This window comes from Ursus americanus, chromosome X, assembly GCF_024610735.1.
Source record: "Ursus americanus isolate L20-20 chromosome X, mUrsAme1.1.p, whole genome shotgun sequence".
NCBI classification, from domain to species: domain Eukaryota; kingdom Metazoa; phylum Chordata; class Mammalia; order Carnivora; family Ursidae; genus Ursus; species Ursus americanus.
This window is the reverse complement of record NC_142164.1, coordinates 73,745,797-73,761,407: the sequence shown is the minus strand read 5'-3', so window position 1 is coordinate 73,761,407 and position 15,611 is coordinate 73,745,797. Positions and strand designations below refer to the sequence as shown.

The following is a 15,611-nucleotide window of genomic DNA, read 5'->3' as shown; positions in this document are numbered from 1 at the left end:
CTGAATACTGGGGACTCCAGTGTAAGCCTTGCTGGCTTTACTCTCTGCCTTCACTGCACCCATACCCAAGTTGGATTCCTGGGGCTGCCCTGCCTGGCTGTACCCCTTGGGCCCCCTGCAGGCCTTCTGCTCTTCCGTCTCGCTAGGCTTCTCCTCTAGTTTCTCCATGATAGCATCAGTGGTGACCCTCCTGACACAGGTGCCCATCCCAGGGGACTCTCCAGGACTGTCACTTTCCTTGAGGAAGCTGACCACAATCTCATTGTCTTCATTGAGCTCCTTGGAAGAAGAGTGTTCCCTGGTGAAAGCACAAGAGTAGTGGCCGCTGCAGCCATTCGGTGCCATTGGATCATCCTGGAACTCAAAGATAGCTGATGAGGCCGAAGCTGAGGCCAAGGCAGAAGTGGTGAGGGACTTGTCTGACATCTCCTCACCCTCAGTGCTCATTTTGAAGGTGTCTGAGGCCTGTGAGGCCTTGTGTTGGCAGTGCAGGCACCTCCCAACGGCACTGTCCCACAGTGCAGCCTCAGGGGGCTGGCAGGGCAGGTCAAGAGGATAGGAGCCCTGAGAAGTGGTGCCCTCCAAGATGAAGCTTTTATTGTCACTGACAAAGTAAGCCTCACGGTGGTGGCCCATCTGCGACTCTTGCCGGGAGAATACCCTCCACTTGCGGGTCACCTCAGCCACATTGCTGAAGAACTTGATAACACCACCAAAAGGCATGGCCCTGTCTTGGCGTAGGTGCCCAGGTTTCTCCTCATTGCTTCCTTCCACATGCCCTTGATGGAAGCCTTGGGTTCCTGGATTCTGGAGTGTCCAGATGTATGTGGGGCTTCATGGTCCCCAAGGAACATGCTTTTCAGGTAGCTCCTGGACCGCCTGCTGCTACTGGACTGCTCAGGATCCTCTTCCTCCCAAGAGTCTTCCTCCACTTGAATGCCAAAGTCATCAAAAGCTAGCACTTTCTGATTCACTTTCTTGGAAATGTGCACTGGCCTCTGCACACCTGAAAGGAAGGGCTCCAAGCCCTCAATGTGGCCTGCATAAGAATGGCGGAAGGGCTTTATGGCTTCCTCTGCCTTCCTCATCCAGTAGATACCTGAGGGTTTTTGGTGTTCCTGGGCCTTGCTGTTCCTAGGGGGACTATTCTTAGAGGCCCTTATTGAGGGCTTCAACCTCTTGAAAGACTTCATTCGATCCAGTAACGTGATTTTGGTTTTCAATTCTGATGGCCTGGAGTGGTCTTCCAGTAAAATCATGGACTGGGGTCGTTTCCCCTGACTGGAGGGCCTTTTTTTGCGGTTCACAAAATTCCAGATCTTGTTGGCTTTGGTTTTCTTCTTATTCTGGCCACTCTCTTCCCTGGGACTCAAGTCACCCTGGTCACAGTGTTCAGATTCCTGCAACCCTATCTCCCTAGCCAGGCCTTCTATATCAGGGTGACCTGGGAAGACCTGATCCAGGTAACCATTGGGCACCAGCTTAGAAAGAGAGGCAGTCCGGCAGCTGCTGAGAGTCTCCATGATCAGAGCAAGGGATGGGGCCACCAAGGCACAGAGTGAGCTCTGGCCAGTTATTTCCAGCTAAATGGGAGAAAGAGAGGATAGCTACATTAGACAAAGCCACAAACAGGGCTCTTTACAGATTTGTCATGATCAAATGCATAGCATATACATTGTCACCTCCGAGCCATCAAACATTAAGGACCTTTACAAAGCAAAACTTTATTAATTTAGACCCCACTAGTTTAGGATTGAAGGAGATCACAGCTTATCCTTTGTACCAAGGAAAGCTTTGATTCCTACTTAAATGCAAATGTACTTGAGAGGGACATAACTTAAAGCTATTATTATCAGATCTTGACAATTGAGATATATATATGACAGGACCAAAAAGGGTCAGAGACTTGACCTAGGTCACACATGTCAAGCCAGTGGCAGGCCAAGAATAAAAGCCTTGTCCTCCTGCCTCCCAGGCTAGGAAGAGCCTTTAATTCTGTCCCACACTGCAACTCTCATCCTCAAGTTCTATTTCCCCAAGTAGGCTGTCTGGCCAACTCGGGATGATAATAATAACAGTTAACATTTGTAAGTGTGAGGCATCACATAAGTTCTTTATTTTTTTTCTCACATCAACCCTATGAAATGAGTACTACTGTCATCCTCATTTTAAAAATGGTTCAACTGAGGTCTAGAAACCTTAAATTATTTGCCTAGGTTCTCCACAGTCACTAATGGAGTTGATGTTTGAATCCAGACAGGGTGACACCAGAAGCCATGACCTTAACCATTATACTGTACTTCCTTTCTAGATCAAGGCTTTGTATACAGAGGATGGTCCATACACAAGTCTTCCTGTTGCCCTACCTGTCTCTTGAATTTATTTGGTAGTACCAGAGCAGAACAATCTTCCTAAAAGGCATCTGGCCACATTCTTGGTGCCAGGACCCAGAGTGGGACATGGTGGGGACAGGGAAGTTGGTGGGAGATGACCACTTGTACCTGATAACCCGCCTACAGAAAGCCTTCCCAAATTAAGCAGTTCAACTAAGGACTCTCACTTTCCCTAATTTTCCATCTGGCCATAGCCCTTCCCCTTGGGATTTGCTCCAAGTATATCCTGAAAAAGAATATGCCCTAAAAAGAGCCAGTCTTAGTCTCTAAGTGCAACTTAAAATCAAAAAGAACTTTGGGATCCCTTAGTCTGCCTGATCCACCATTTCACAGGATGAAACTGAGGCACAGAAAATTCAAAGGAAAAGCATGCCAGGTGTACACTCTGTACTTGTGCACCAACCACAACAGCAGAGCTGGAAAAGATGTTGGAAACCATTTAGCTGGGCCCCTCAAGCTGCTTTGTCAAGATGATGAAGGTCAAGGGAACTTCTACCAGCACACAACTAGTGAATGAAAGAGTAGGGCCAGGCTTCCCAATATGCAGACCAGGTTACTGTGCCCCTCTGGTTCTCTCATCACTCTAGTGTTTAGAGGAAATCCACCAACAAAAAGGAAGACTACAAAGCAGAATTTCCTATGGGGAGACTTAAGGATGGACACAAGAAAAATGTATCTTTTGTTTAGAAAAATGCCATTTGGTCTGAGCATATATAAGAGTCTCAGGATATAATTAAGGTTAACAAGGGGGAAATATGAGGTGAAACCTTAATTGATAAATTTTATGTTTCACTAAACCAAAAAGACTCTTCCTAAGAGACAATTAGAGCCATTGTGACAGCACACAACAACGGGGTCCTCCTTTTCATAAAGCAAACTCCATTCATGCTGCTATAGAGCACTTATTATCCTGCATTTTGATTACTTGTTTATGTGTCTGACTTCCCCATAAACTGGGAGCTTTCCCAAGATAAATACTGGGTCTCATTTACCTTGCTCTTCCTCAGTGCTTGCTAGGTGACTGGCATATAGTTGGTGCTCAATAATGAAGATCTAAATCAGTAGTCAGCAAACCAAGGTCTGCCACCTGGTTTTGTAAAATTTTATTAGAACACAGTCACACTCATTCTTTTATTTATTTTCTGTGGTTGCTTTTTTTTTTTTTTTTTTTTTTTGGCTGCAATAGCAGAATGAGTACTTTCAATTGAAACTGCATGGCCCTCAAATATCTAAAATATTTATTATCTGGTCCTTTACAAGGAATGTTTGCTGACCTCTGCTCTAAGTAATGTTTTGCATGTATAGTCCTCTATAGTTTAATACTTTTACATTCCTATAGAGTGGCATCTACGAGTCCATTTTAGAGATAGTCACAATGGGACTCAGGAGAGCAAACTGCTTTGTATCACTCAGTATTCCACAAACAGGTAAGATTAAGCAATAGAAACATGTTTCATTTATCTAGTCAAAAGCTCCTGGCCCCATAGGCAATGAATGGGAGTGCTAGGATGAGAACACTGGGCATCTAGTGTCAAGTCCAATACCCACTGTCCTGCATCTGACTCCTTCCTTAGGAGCCTTAAGTAGGATAATGAAAGAAGATTCATTGCTAATTTCTACCTATGTAACATTCATTGCATGACACAAGAATTGTTTAGGTCGACAGACACTTATTCCCAAGTTCACTTGAAATCTGAACACAGTTCTCCTAAATATCAAACAATCTTGCAATCAGCTTTCTGTGCCATATAGGCGCTATGAATGTTAAATGAGATAATGCCTAACACAATAAGGGTGATAATGAGTAATATGTCGTTAGCACTTACTCCGAACCAAGCACTGGGTTAAGCACTATATTTATATGTCATCTCACTAATCGTCATCACATGGCTACATAGTATAATGATCTCCATTTTAAATGCAAAAAAGAAGGTTCAGAGTAGAGAGAGCTTACCCAAGGTCACAGTTAGAGCCAGGATTTGAACCAGATGCATTTGATGCCAGAGCCTATGTTCTTTAATCACCAGCCACACTGCCCCTCCAAGTATAACAATATCTGGCATATCATACCACTCAATTAGCAATTCTTAGATTATGTTTTACTTTCTATTTTTTAAGCATCTATCACCATTTATTGAATGCTTGCTATGTAGCAGACATTATACTATGTATTAATTAGTTGAACATTCAAAATTTCACAGTGAGGTTGGTAGTATTATCTCCATTTTGCAATTGAGGAAGCTGAGAGACTAAGAAACTTGGCAAAAGTAACACAGCTAGCAGATGGTTGGCACTAACAATGTGCTCAGTACTCTAGAGGAGGAGATTAGATTCAGGCCTTGAAGAAACCTGGAAAACCACCTAAAGATCATGACCCTCCTCTCTCATTCCAGACAGTGTGGTATAAAGAAAAGAGAATGGAGCTTTGGGGTAAACAAGACCTGAGGGAATAATGCTCACTTTCCCCCAAATGGTTCCAGTAGAGTATGAGCTGCTTTTCAGATTTTTCACTTTCTGTAGAAAGACAAATAGGATAATACACTTCATAAAGACAAGGCACAAGAAATAAGGCCTTTAAAGACTGCTTAAGAAGAAGGTAACAAAACTGAGGGTTACAGAAGGGAGGGGTGAGGGTATGGGGTAACCAGGTGATGGGTATTAAGGAAGGCACGTGTGGTGATGAGCACTGGGTGTTATACGCAACTAATGAATCATTGAACACTACATCAAAAACGAATGATGTACTATATGCTGGCTAATTGAACATAATAATAAAAAAATATTTAAAAAAAAACAAAAGAAGAAGGTAATAATGGTCGTGGTGGATTGCTTCCTTTGGGCTCATAGCTAATCATTCCATCTGTCTCATACCACTTACCTTTGTTCTTCCTCAGCAGAGAGAAAAAATAGGTTACTTGACTATCTTTTCCCACATTTTTTCAAGAGGGAAAGAGAGTGAGCACAAGCAGAGGGGAGGGCCGAGGGAGAGGGAGAGAGAATCTTAAGCAGGCTCCACACCCAGTGCAGAGCTGGATACAGGGCTTGATCTCACAACCCTGAGATCATCACCTGAGCTGAAATCAAGAGTCAGATGTTTAACCAACTGAGCCACCCAGGCACCCCTTCCTACATTTTAGATTTAATTTCAAATAATAGAGTAATAGGCACAAAACTTCTAACCCATCCCTATCACATCCTCACTGTGACCTTGGGCATTCCACTTCCTCTCTCCAAGTGTCAGTTTCTACATCTGCAAAATGAGGAAAAAATCCCCCTCATTGAGTTGGTATGAGAATTCAATGTGATAACATGCCAAAAGTCTTCAGTATAAAGCCTTAACTCAGCAAATATCAGGATGGAAATTCCACCTCTCATAAAGTTGCCCAAGTGGATGGTGAACCTGGACCATTTTCAGAAATACCAATTGCACTTTGATATACATTCTCTGAGGTGCTTCCTTGATAAGTGGCATCCTCATCAGCCTGTCCCTCTTGTCTTAAGGAGAAGAGACACCTGGTGTCTGAAGCCCTGGGAGCACAGAGATCCTGGCTTAGCCTGAAGGATGGATGAAAACACAAACCAGCAGGGGAAACCAGCAGAGATGTGGCCCAAGATCTCCATCAGATCCATTCCCAGAGGTTAGGGAAGGCTGAAAGGCTCTAGTTGCAGATGGCTTGCTTGCCCTTCCTGATTATTTTGCTCATCTTGCAACCTTGCTAAATTCAGGACTCTTTCAGTTTCCCTTTCCTGTAAACACCCTGCCACCCCGGGCACAAATAGCTGCATACATAGTCCTTTCTTACCTAAAACACAATAGTGCTTTGGAAACCAATAATAGAAAGGAAGAGTTAGAGCTCATCTAATCTAATCTGTCATTTAGTAGATAAGGAAGACTAGACCCAAAGAGACTAAATGTCTTAACCACATTATATCCACAAAAGTCATCAAGAATATTTGTCCTTCCAATCCATGAGCATGGACTATTTTTCCATTTCTTTGTGTCATCTTCAATTTCTTTCATCAGTATATTATAGTTTTCATACCAGAGGTCTTTGACCTCTTTGGCTAGGTTGATTCCTAGGTACCTTGTTTTTGGTGCAATTGTAAACAGGATTGATTCCTTGATTTTTCTTTCTGCTCCGTCATTATTGGTGTATGTAAATGCAACAGATTTCTGTATGTTGATTTTGTATCCTGCGACTTTACTGAATTCAGTTATCAGCTCTAGCAGTTTTTTTGGTGGAGTCCTTTAGATTTTCTATATAGAGTATAATGTCATCTGCAAAGAGTGGAGGTTTTACTTCTAACTTGACAAATTGGATGCCTTTTATTTCTTTTTGTTGTCTGACTGCTGAGGCTAAGACTTCCAGCACTATGTTAAATAACAGTTGTGAGTTTCCACGAAAAAAAATTGCTAGAACTGATACAGGAAATCAGCAAAGTAGCAGGATATAAAATCAATGCACAGAAATCAGTCCCATGCCTCTACACCAACAATAAAGCAGAATAAAGATATATCAAGTAATCAATCCTGTTTACAATTGCACCAAAACCCATAAGATACCTAGGAAGAAACCTAACCAAAGAGATAAATGATCTGTACTCTGAAAACTACAGAACATTTATGAAAGACAGTGAGGGGGCAAAATGACAGAAGAGTAGGGGACTTCGTTTCATCTGGTCCTTTGACTTTAGCTACATAACCAACAAATCATTCTGAACACCTATGAATTCAACCTAAGATGTAAGAAAAGAATTGCTGGAATTCTACAAATAGAAAAGAAATCACTTTATGCAAGGTAGGAGGTGCAGAGAAGTGAATCTGGGGGGATATATTGGAAGATATGCAGCAGGGAGAGGAAGCCTCCATAAGCTGCTACCAAGAAGTGATAAAGCCCCAGCATGCAAAATTGGAACCTTTACAATTTGCTCCAGTGAGAGACATCCCTGCCTTAAAGGTGCTCAGGTGGTGAAGCCGGGCAAAATCCTAGGTAGGACATTGTAGTCTCAGGATCCCTGGGGTCACAGAAAGAATGAGGGTGCCTGAGTTGGCAGAGTTCCTAAGCATTGGAGCAGGGAAACTAATTAGGGTCAGCAAACTGAGGAGTGGCCTCTCAGCTCCGTTTGCCATAAACAGTGAACTGTGGTACAATTGGGCAACCATTCTCTGTGTGGGGGTCTTACAAAGGGCAGAAATGCGGCGACCCTCTGCCTTCCCCCTGGAGGATGAGTGGGCATGCACAGCAGGAGTCTGCAGAGTTTGGCACACACAAAAGTGAAGACTGCTTACCCGTGAGGGTTTAGTGATGAGAGGGTACCCGGATTTTTCAGCTCTGGAGCCGGAGATCAGGTTATGGCCATTTTTATTTTCATACTCTAAAGAGGTGTGGAAAGCCTTCAGGAAACAAAAGCCACATAAAGCAACCAGAAGCAGCTTGCACTGAGCCTGCCCCCATGGCAAGGGGTGGTGCAACTCCACCCAGGCAAAGACAAATGAGAAGCAGAGCAGCAGGCCCCTTCCCCAGAAGATCAGCTGAAATGAAAGGCAAATACAAAGTTTATAGAGCACACAGGACTGCAAAACACCAGGGCTAGGGGAAAATAGTATGTAGAATTTGAGGTTTTTTCCTCATGACTCATTTATCTTTCAGTTTAAAATTTTCCTTTTTATTAAATTATGTTATGTTAGACCCCATACAGTATTTCGATTGTTTTTTATGTAGTGCTCCGTGATTCATTGTTTGCGTATAACACCCAGTGCTCTTTGCAATACCTGCCCTCATAAATACACATCAGCAGGCTAACCCATCCCCCCTCCCCTCTGAAACCCTCAGTTTGTTTCCAAGAGTCCGTAGTCTCTCATCATTCATCTCCCCCTCTGATTTACCCCCTTCAATTTTCCCTTCCTTCTCCTAATGTTCTCCCTGCTATTCTTTATGTTCCACATATAAGTGAAACCATATGATGATTGTCTTTCTATGCTTGACTTATTTCATTTAGCATAATCTCCTCCAGTTCCACCCATGTCAATGCAACTGGTGGGTATTTATTTATCCTTTCTGATGGCTGAGTAATATTGCATTATATACATGGAGCACATCCTCTTTATCCACTCAGCTGTTGAAGGGCATCTCAGCTCCTTCCACAGGTAGGCTATTGTGGACATTGCTGCTATGAATATTGGGGTGCATGTGTGCCTTCTTTTCATTACATCTGTATCTTTGAGGTAAAAACCAAATAGTGCAATTGCTGGGTCACATTGTAGCTCTATTTTTAACGTCTTAAGGAACCTTCACACTGTTTTCCAAAGCGTCTGTACCAACTTGCATTCCCACCAACAGTGTAACACAGTTCCCCTTTCTCCACATCCTCGCCAACATTTGTTGTTTCTTGCCATGTTATTTTTTGCCATTCTAACTTGTGTAAGGTGGTATCTCATTGTGCTTTTGATTTGAATTTCCCTAATGGCTAATGATGTTGAACATTTTCTCATGTGCCTGTTAGCCATTCGTGTGTCTTCATTGGAAAATTCTCTGTTCGTATCTTCTGCCCATTTTTTGATTAGATTATTTGTTTTTTGGGTGTTGAGTTTGAGAAGTTCTTTATAGATCTTGGATACTAGCCCTTTATCTGTAATGTCTTTTGCAAATATCTTCTCCCATTCCGTGGGTTGCCCCTTTGTTTTGTTGACTGTTTCCTTTGTTGTGCAGAAGCTTTTGATCTTGGTGAAGCCCCAAAAGTTCAATTTTGCTGCTTCCCTTGCCTTTGAGACATGTCATGAAAGAAGTTGCTGATGTCGGAGAGGATACTGCCTATGTTCTCCTCTAGAATATTGATGGATTCTTGACTCACATCGAGGTCTTTCATCAATTTTGAGTTTATCTTTGTGTATGGTGTGAGAGAATGGTCAAGTTTCATTCTTCTGTATGTAGCTGTCCAATTTTCCCAGCACCATTTCTTGAAGAGATTGTCCTTTTTTCCATTGGATATTCTTTCCTGATTTGTCAAAGATTAGTTGACCATAGAGTTGAGGGTCCATATGTGGGCTCTCTATTCTGTTCCATTAATCTATGTGTCTGTTTTTGTGCCAATACCATCCTGTCTTGGTGAACACAGCTTTGTAATATAGCTTGAGATCAGGCGTTGTGATGCCCCAGGCTTTGTTTTTCTTTTTCAACATTTCCTTGTTGATTCAGGGTCTTTTCTGGTTCCATAAAAATTTAAAGATTAAAGATTGTTTGCTCCAGTTTTTGAAAAATGCAATTGTATTTTTTAGCAGGATGGCATTGAAAGTATAGATTTTTGGCCGAGCTGGAAAGATACCAGACCATTATGAAAACCCATGGAATCAGCCTGAGACACAGGAAGATACATCTAGATCTCTACAAATGAACATCTCCAGCACTGAGTATTGAGGTAGGAAGCAGGGAACCATGAATCCGTGCACAGATATCGGAAGATAAAGGGAATGGGGAGGGAGCCTCCATGCTCAGGGCCAGGAAGCAGTAGCCAACTGCACTGGGGAGCGAGCCGGAGTCGCGGACCGGCACCTGACACTGTGAGCCTGGGAAGGCGTGTGCATCCAAACTGAAAGCCAGAGCTCCAGAGCGCTCGCTGGAACCAGATTAAGACCGGGAGCTCAGGAGCACGCGCGGGACCAGACTGAAAACCTACACTCGGGAGTGTGCGCGAACCTCACTGAAACAGGGAGCTCGGGAGCGTGCACGGGGGTGGCTGGTGGATGGCAGTGTTAGAAACCAAAGGACATAGTCTCTCATGCTTGACTCCTCCCTCTGATTATCCCCCTTTCTTTATCCCTTTCTTCTCCTACTGATCTTCCTAGTTCTTATATTCCATAGATGAGAGAAACCATATGATAATTGTCTTTCTCTGCTTGACTTATTTCACTTAGTATTATCTCCTCCAGTGCCGTCCATGTTGCAGCACATGTTGAGAAATCGTTCTTTTTGATAGCTGAATAATATTCCATTGTATATATGGACAACAACTTCTAAATCCAGTCATCTGTTGAAGGGCATCTCGGCTCCTTCCACGATTTAGCTATTGTGGACAGAGCTGCTATGAACATTGGGGTGCATATGGCCCTTCTCTTCACTATGTCTGTATCTTTGGGGTAAATACCCAGTAGTGCAATTGCAGGATCATAGGGTAGCTCAATTTTTAACTTTTTAAGGGACCTCCACACTGTTATCCAGAGTGGCTGTACCAACTTGCATTCCCACCAATTGAGGGCTTTGGGGGGGTGGGGGAATGGGATAGGCTGGTGATGGGTAGTAAGGAGGGCACATACTGCATGGTGCACTGGGTGTTATATGCAACTAATGAATCATCGAACTTTACATAAAAAACCAGGGATGTACCGTATGGTGATTAACATAATATAATAAAAAAATATTTAAAAAAAGAAAAGAAACACAAAGGACAGAGACATGCCAGCCCTAGAAGGCAGGGCTGGGATGCTGGCTGCAGGGTTTTTAGCAGCACTAACAGAAACAGAGTTAAAGAGGCCAGAAGAGCTCAGTGGAGAGCTGACTGTGATCTCTCTGCCCTGAGACAGAGGCTAGGATATGGCCACTGCTGCTCTGACTCTCAGAAGAGTCACAGAACACTGCCAGGAAAGTCACCAGAGAACAAAAGCCTGGAAATACCAGCTCACATTCTGCCAATCCCCACCCTCCCTTGCAGGGGACAGGGACACCTTACCCAAACAGGGTTGCCTGAACATCAGTGTGGCAGGCCCCTCCCCCAGAAGGCAGACTGAAAAATCAAGAAGCCCACATCCCTAAGGTCCCTATAAAACAAGAGCACACTGCCTGGGTCCTGGTCAATAATTTGGGCTCTGGGCAACCCCGCAAACTCTCCTCATCAGAATGACAAGGAGAAATCTTCCCCCCCCAACAAAGAAAAGATAATGAGCCTGTGGCCTCTGCCACAGAACTGATGGATATGGATATAACCAAATTATCAGAAATGGAGTTCAGAGTAACAATGGTCAAGATGATGTGTAGACTTGAAAAAAATATTAATGAAAATATTAATGAGAATATTGAATCTCTAAGGGTGGAAATGAGAGCGAATCTGGCAGAAATTAAAAATGCTATGAATCAAATGCAGTCAAAACTAGATGCTCTGACAGCCAGAGTGAATGAGGCAGAAGAACGAATTAGTGAACTGGAGGATGGGATGGTAGAAGAGAAAGCTAAAACAAAAATGTGGATCAAAAAAATCCAATCTCAAGAGTATAGGTTATGGGAGATTACTGACTCAATGAAATATTCCCATGTCAGAATTATTGGCTTCCACGAGGGGGTGGAGAAAGAGAGAGATTTAGAAGAGATAATTGAACAAATTGGAGCTGAAAAATTCCCCCAATCTAGCAAAGGAAACAAGCATTCATGTCCAAGAGGCAGAGAGGACCCCTCCTAAATTCAACCACAACAAATCTACACCATGTCACATCATAGTGCAATTTGGAAATATTGGATCCAAGGATATAGTATTGAAAGTGGCCAGGGCAAGGAAATTTCTCACGTACAAAGGGAAGAATATTAGGATTACGTCAGACCCGTCTACACAGACCTGGAATGAGAGAAAGGGATGGAGGGGGCATTTTAAAAGCTCTTTCAGAGAAAAACATGCAGCCAAGAATCCTTTATCCAGCAAGGCTGTCATTCAGAATTGATGGAGAGATAAGGACCTTCCAAGACCGACAGAAACTGAAAGACTATGTCATCGCCAAGTCAGCCTCAAAAGAAATGTTAAGGAGGGTTCTATAAAGTAAAAAGACCTCAAGAGTGATACGGAACAGAAATTTACAATCTATGGAAACAAAGACGTTACAGGCAATTTAACATCATTAAAATCATATCTCTCAATAATCACTCTCAGTGTGAATGGCCTAAATGCTCCCATAAAAAGCCACAGGGTTGCAGATTGGATAAAAAGACATGACCCATCCATTTGTTGTCTAACAGAGACTCATTTTGAACCTAAAGATACATCCAGATTGATAGTGAAGGAATTGAAAATCATTTTTCATGGCAATGGACCTCAAAAGAAAGCTGGGGTAGCAATTCTCATATCAGACAAATTGGATTTTAAACTGAAGACCAGTATCATGCTTTCTTCGTGATCAGAGCTTTGTATTATAGCTTGAAATCCGGCAATGTGATGCCCCCAGCTTTGTTTTTCCTTTTCAACAATTCTTTGGCGATTCAGGGACGTTTCTAGTTCCATACAAATTTAAGAACTATTTGTTCCAGTTCTTTGAAAAATGTCATTGGTATTTTGATCGGGATAGCATTGAAAGTGTAGATTGCTCTGGGTAGCATGGACATTTTAACTATGTCAGTTCTTCCGATCCATGAGCATGGAATATTTTTCCATCTTTTTCTGTCTTCCTCAATATCTTTCAAGAGTGATTTAGAGTTTCTAGAATATAGATCCTTTATGTTTCTGGTTAAGTTAATTCCAAGGTAATGTATGATTTTTGGTGCTATTGTAAATGGGATGGATTCCTTAATTTCTTTCTTCAGTCTCATTATTCGTGTATAGAAATGCAACTGATTTCTGAGCATTGATTTTGTATCCCGCCACATTACTGATTTGCTCTATAACTTCTAATAGTTTGGGAGTGGATTCTTTTGGATTTTCCATATAGAGAATCATGTCATCTGCGAAGAGAGACATTTTGACTTCTTCTTTGCCAATTTGGATACCTTTTATCCCTTTTTGTGGTCTGATTGCTGTTGCAAGGACTTCTAGTACTATGTGGAATAATAGAGGTGAAAGTGGGCATCCTTGTCGTGTTCCTCATCTTAAGGGAAAGGCTTCCAGCTTTTCCCCATTGAGAATGATATTTGCTGTTGGCTTTTCATAGATGGTTTTTATGAGATTGAGGAATGTATCCTCTATCCCTACACTCTGAAGGGTTTTAATCAGGAAAGGATGCTGTATTTTGTCAAATGCTTTTTCTGCACCTATTGAAAGGATCATATGGTTCCTGAGTCTTTTCTTGTTGATATGATGTATCATGCTGATCGATTTGTGAATGTTGAACCACGCTTGCTTAACAGGGATGAATCCCATTTGGTCATAATGGATAATCCTTTTAATGTACTGTTGGATTCTATTAGCCAGTATCTTGTTGAGGATTTTGGCATCCACATTCATTAGGGAAATCGGTCTGTAATTCTCCTTTTTGATGGGGTCTTTGCCTGGTTTGGGGATCAAGATAATACTGGCCTCATAGAATGAGTTTGGTAGCTTTCCTTCTGTTTCTATTTTTTGATACAGCTTCAGTATAATAGGTATTATTTCTTCTTTGAATGTTTGGTTGAATTTCCCGGGAAAACCATCGGGGCCTGGAGTTTTGATATTTGGAAGGTTGTTTATCACTGACTCAATCTCTTCATAATTAATTGGCCTGTTTAAAAAATCAATTTCTTCCTGTTTCAGTCTTGGTAGTTTATAGGTTTCCCGGAAGGCCTCCATCTCTTCCCGATTGCTTAATTTATTGGCATATAGCTGTTGATAAAAGTTTCTAACAATCCTTCCAATTTCATTGGTGTTGGTTGTGATCTCTCCCTTTTCATTCATAGTCTTATTAATTTGGGTCCTTTCTCTATTCTTTTGCATAAGTCTTGCCAGCAGTCTGTCAATTTTATTTATTCACTCAAAGATCCAGCTTCTAGTTCTGTTGATCTGCTCTACTGTACTCCTGGTTTCTAATTCATTGATTTCTGCTCTAATCTTGGTCAACTGCTTCCTTGTGCATGGATTAGGGCTGTCCCTCTGTTGCTGTTATAGCTTCTTGAGGTGAGAATATAAAAACTGCATTTTAGATTTTTCCATTCTTTGAAGTGAGGCTTGGATGGCTATGTATTTCCCCATAGGACTGCCTTTGCAGTATCCCATAGGTTTTGGACTGCTGTGTTTTCATTCTCGTTGGTCTCCATAAATTGTTTAAGTTGATTTTTGATTTCCTCGTTTATCAAGTCATTCCTGAGCAGGATGGTTCATAGTCTCCAAGTGTTTGAGTTTCTTCCAAATTTTTCCTTGTGGTTGAGTTCCAATTTCAGAGCGTTGTGGTCTGAGAATATGCAGGGGATAATTTCAGTCTTTTGGTATCGCTTGAGACCTGTTTTGTGACCCAGAACATGGTCTATTCTTGAGAATGTTCCATGGGCATTAGAATAGAATGTGTATTCTTTGGTTCTGGGGTGTAGTGTTGCATATATATCTATGAGGTCCAACTCATCGAGTATGGCATTCAAAGCTCTTGTTTCTTTGCTGATTTCTTGCTTAGGTGATCTGTCTATTGCTGATAGTGGAGTGTTGAGGTCTCCTACTATTAGGGTTTTTTTAATCTATATGTCTCTTTATTGTGCTTAAGAGTTGGCTTGTGTATCTTGCTGCTCCCCTGTTGGGGTAATATATATTGAGAATTGTCATATCCCCTTGTTGGATACATCCTTTAAGAATACTATAGTGTCCTTCTGTGTCTCTAACTATATAGTCTTTAGTTTAAAATCCAATCTGTCTGCTTTGAGAATTGCTACCTCAGCTTTCTTTTGAGGTCCATTGGTGTGAAACATGGTATTCCATCCCTTTACTTTCAGTCTGAATGTATTTTTAGGTTCAGAATGAATCTGTTGTAGACAGCAAATGGATGGGTCGTGTCTTTTTATCCAATCTGCAACCCTGTGGTGCTTTACGGGAGCATTTAGGCCATTTACATTGAGACTGATTATTGAGAGATATGATTTTAATGATGCCATGTTGCCAGTCAAGTCTTTGTTTCTATAGATTGTGACTTTCTGTTCTGTATCACTCTTGGGGCCTTTTTACTTTTATAGAACCCTCCTTAATATCTCCTGTAGGGCTGGTTTCGTGGTTACAAAATTGGTCAATGACTGGCAATTCTGGAAGGTCTTTATTTCTCCATCCATTCTGAATGACAGCCTTGCTGGATAAAGGATCCTTGGCTGCATGTTTTTCTCTGAAAGAGCTTTGAAAATACCCCCCCCCAACACTTTCTCTCATTTCAGGTCTGCGTAGACAGGTCTGACCTAATTCTGATACCTTTGCCTTGGTATGTGAGAAATTGTTTGCCCTGACTGCTTTCAATACTGTATCCTTGGATCTAATATTTGTGAATCACACTGTGACGTGACATGGTGTAGGTTTGTCATGGTT

At 42.0% G+C, this 15,611-nt stretch overlaps 1 protein-coding gene across 1 annotated transcript in view; it reads right to left on the bottom strand.

The window, feature by feature from the left end:
* Nucleotides 1-674: 674 nt before the first annotated feature.
* LOC148106942 (uncharacterized) overlaps nt 675-15,611 on the bottom strand; it is an 86,385-nt gene continuing 71,448 nt past the window's right edge. The window contains exon 2 of the mRNA XM_087860075.1: nt 675-1,583. Coding sequence (XP_087716201.1) covers nt 675-1,523 — 849 coding nt within the window. The 5' untranslated portion in view covers nt 1,524-1,583. The remainder of the gene's footprint in view (nt 1,584-15,611) is intronic.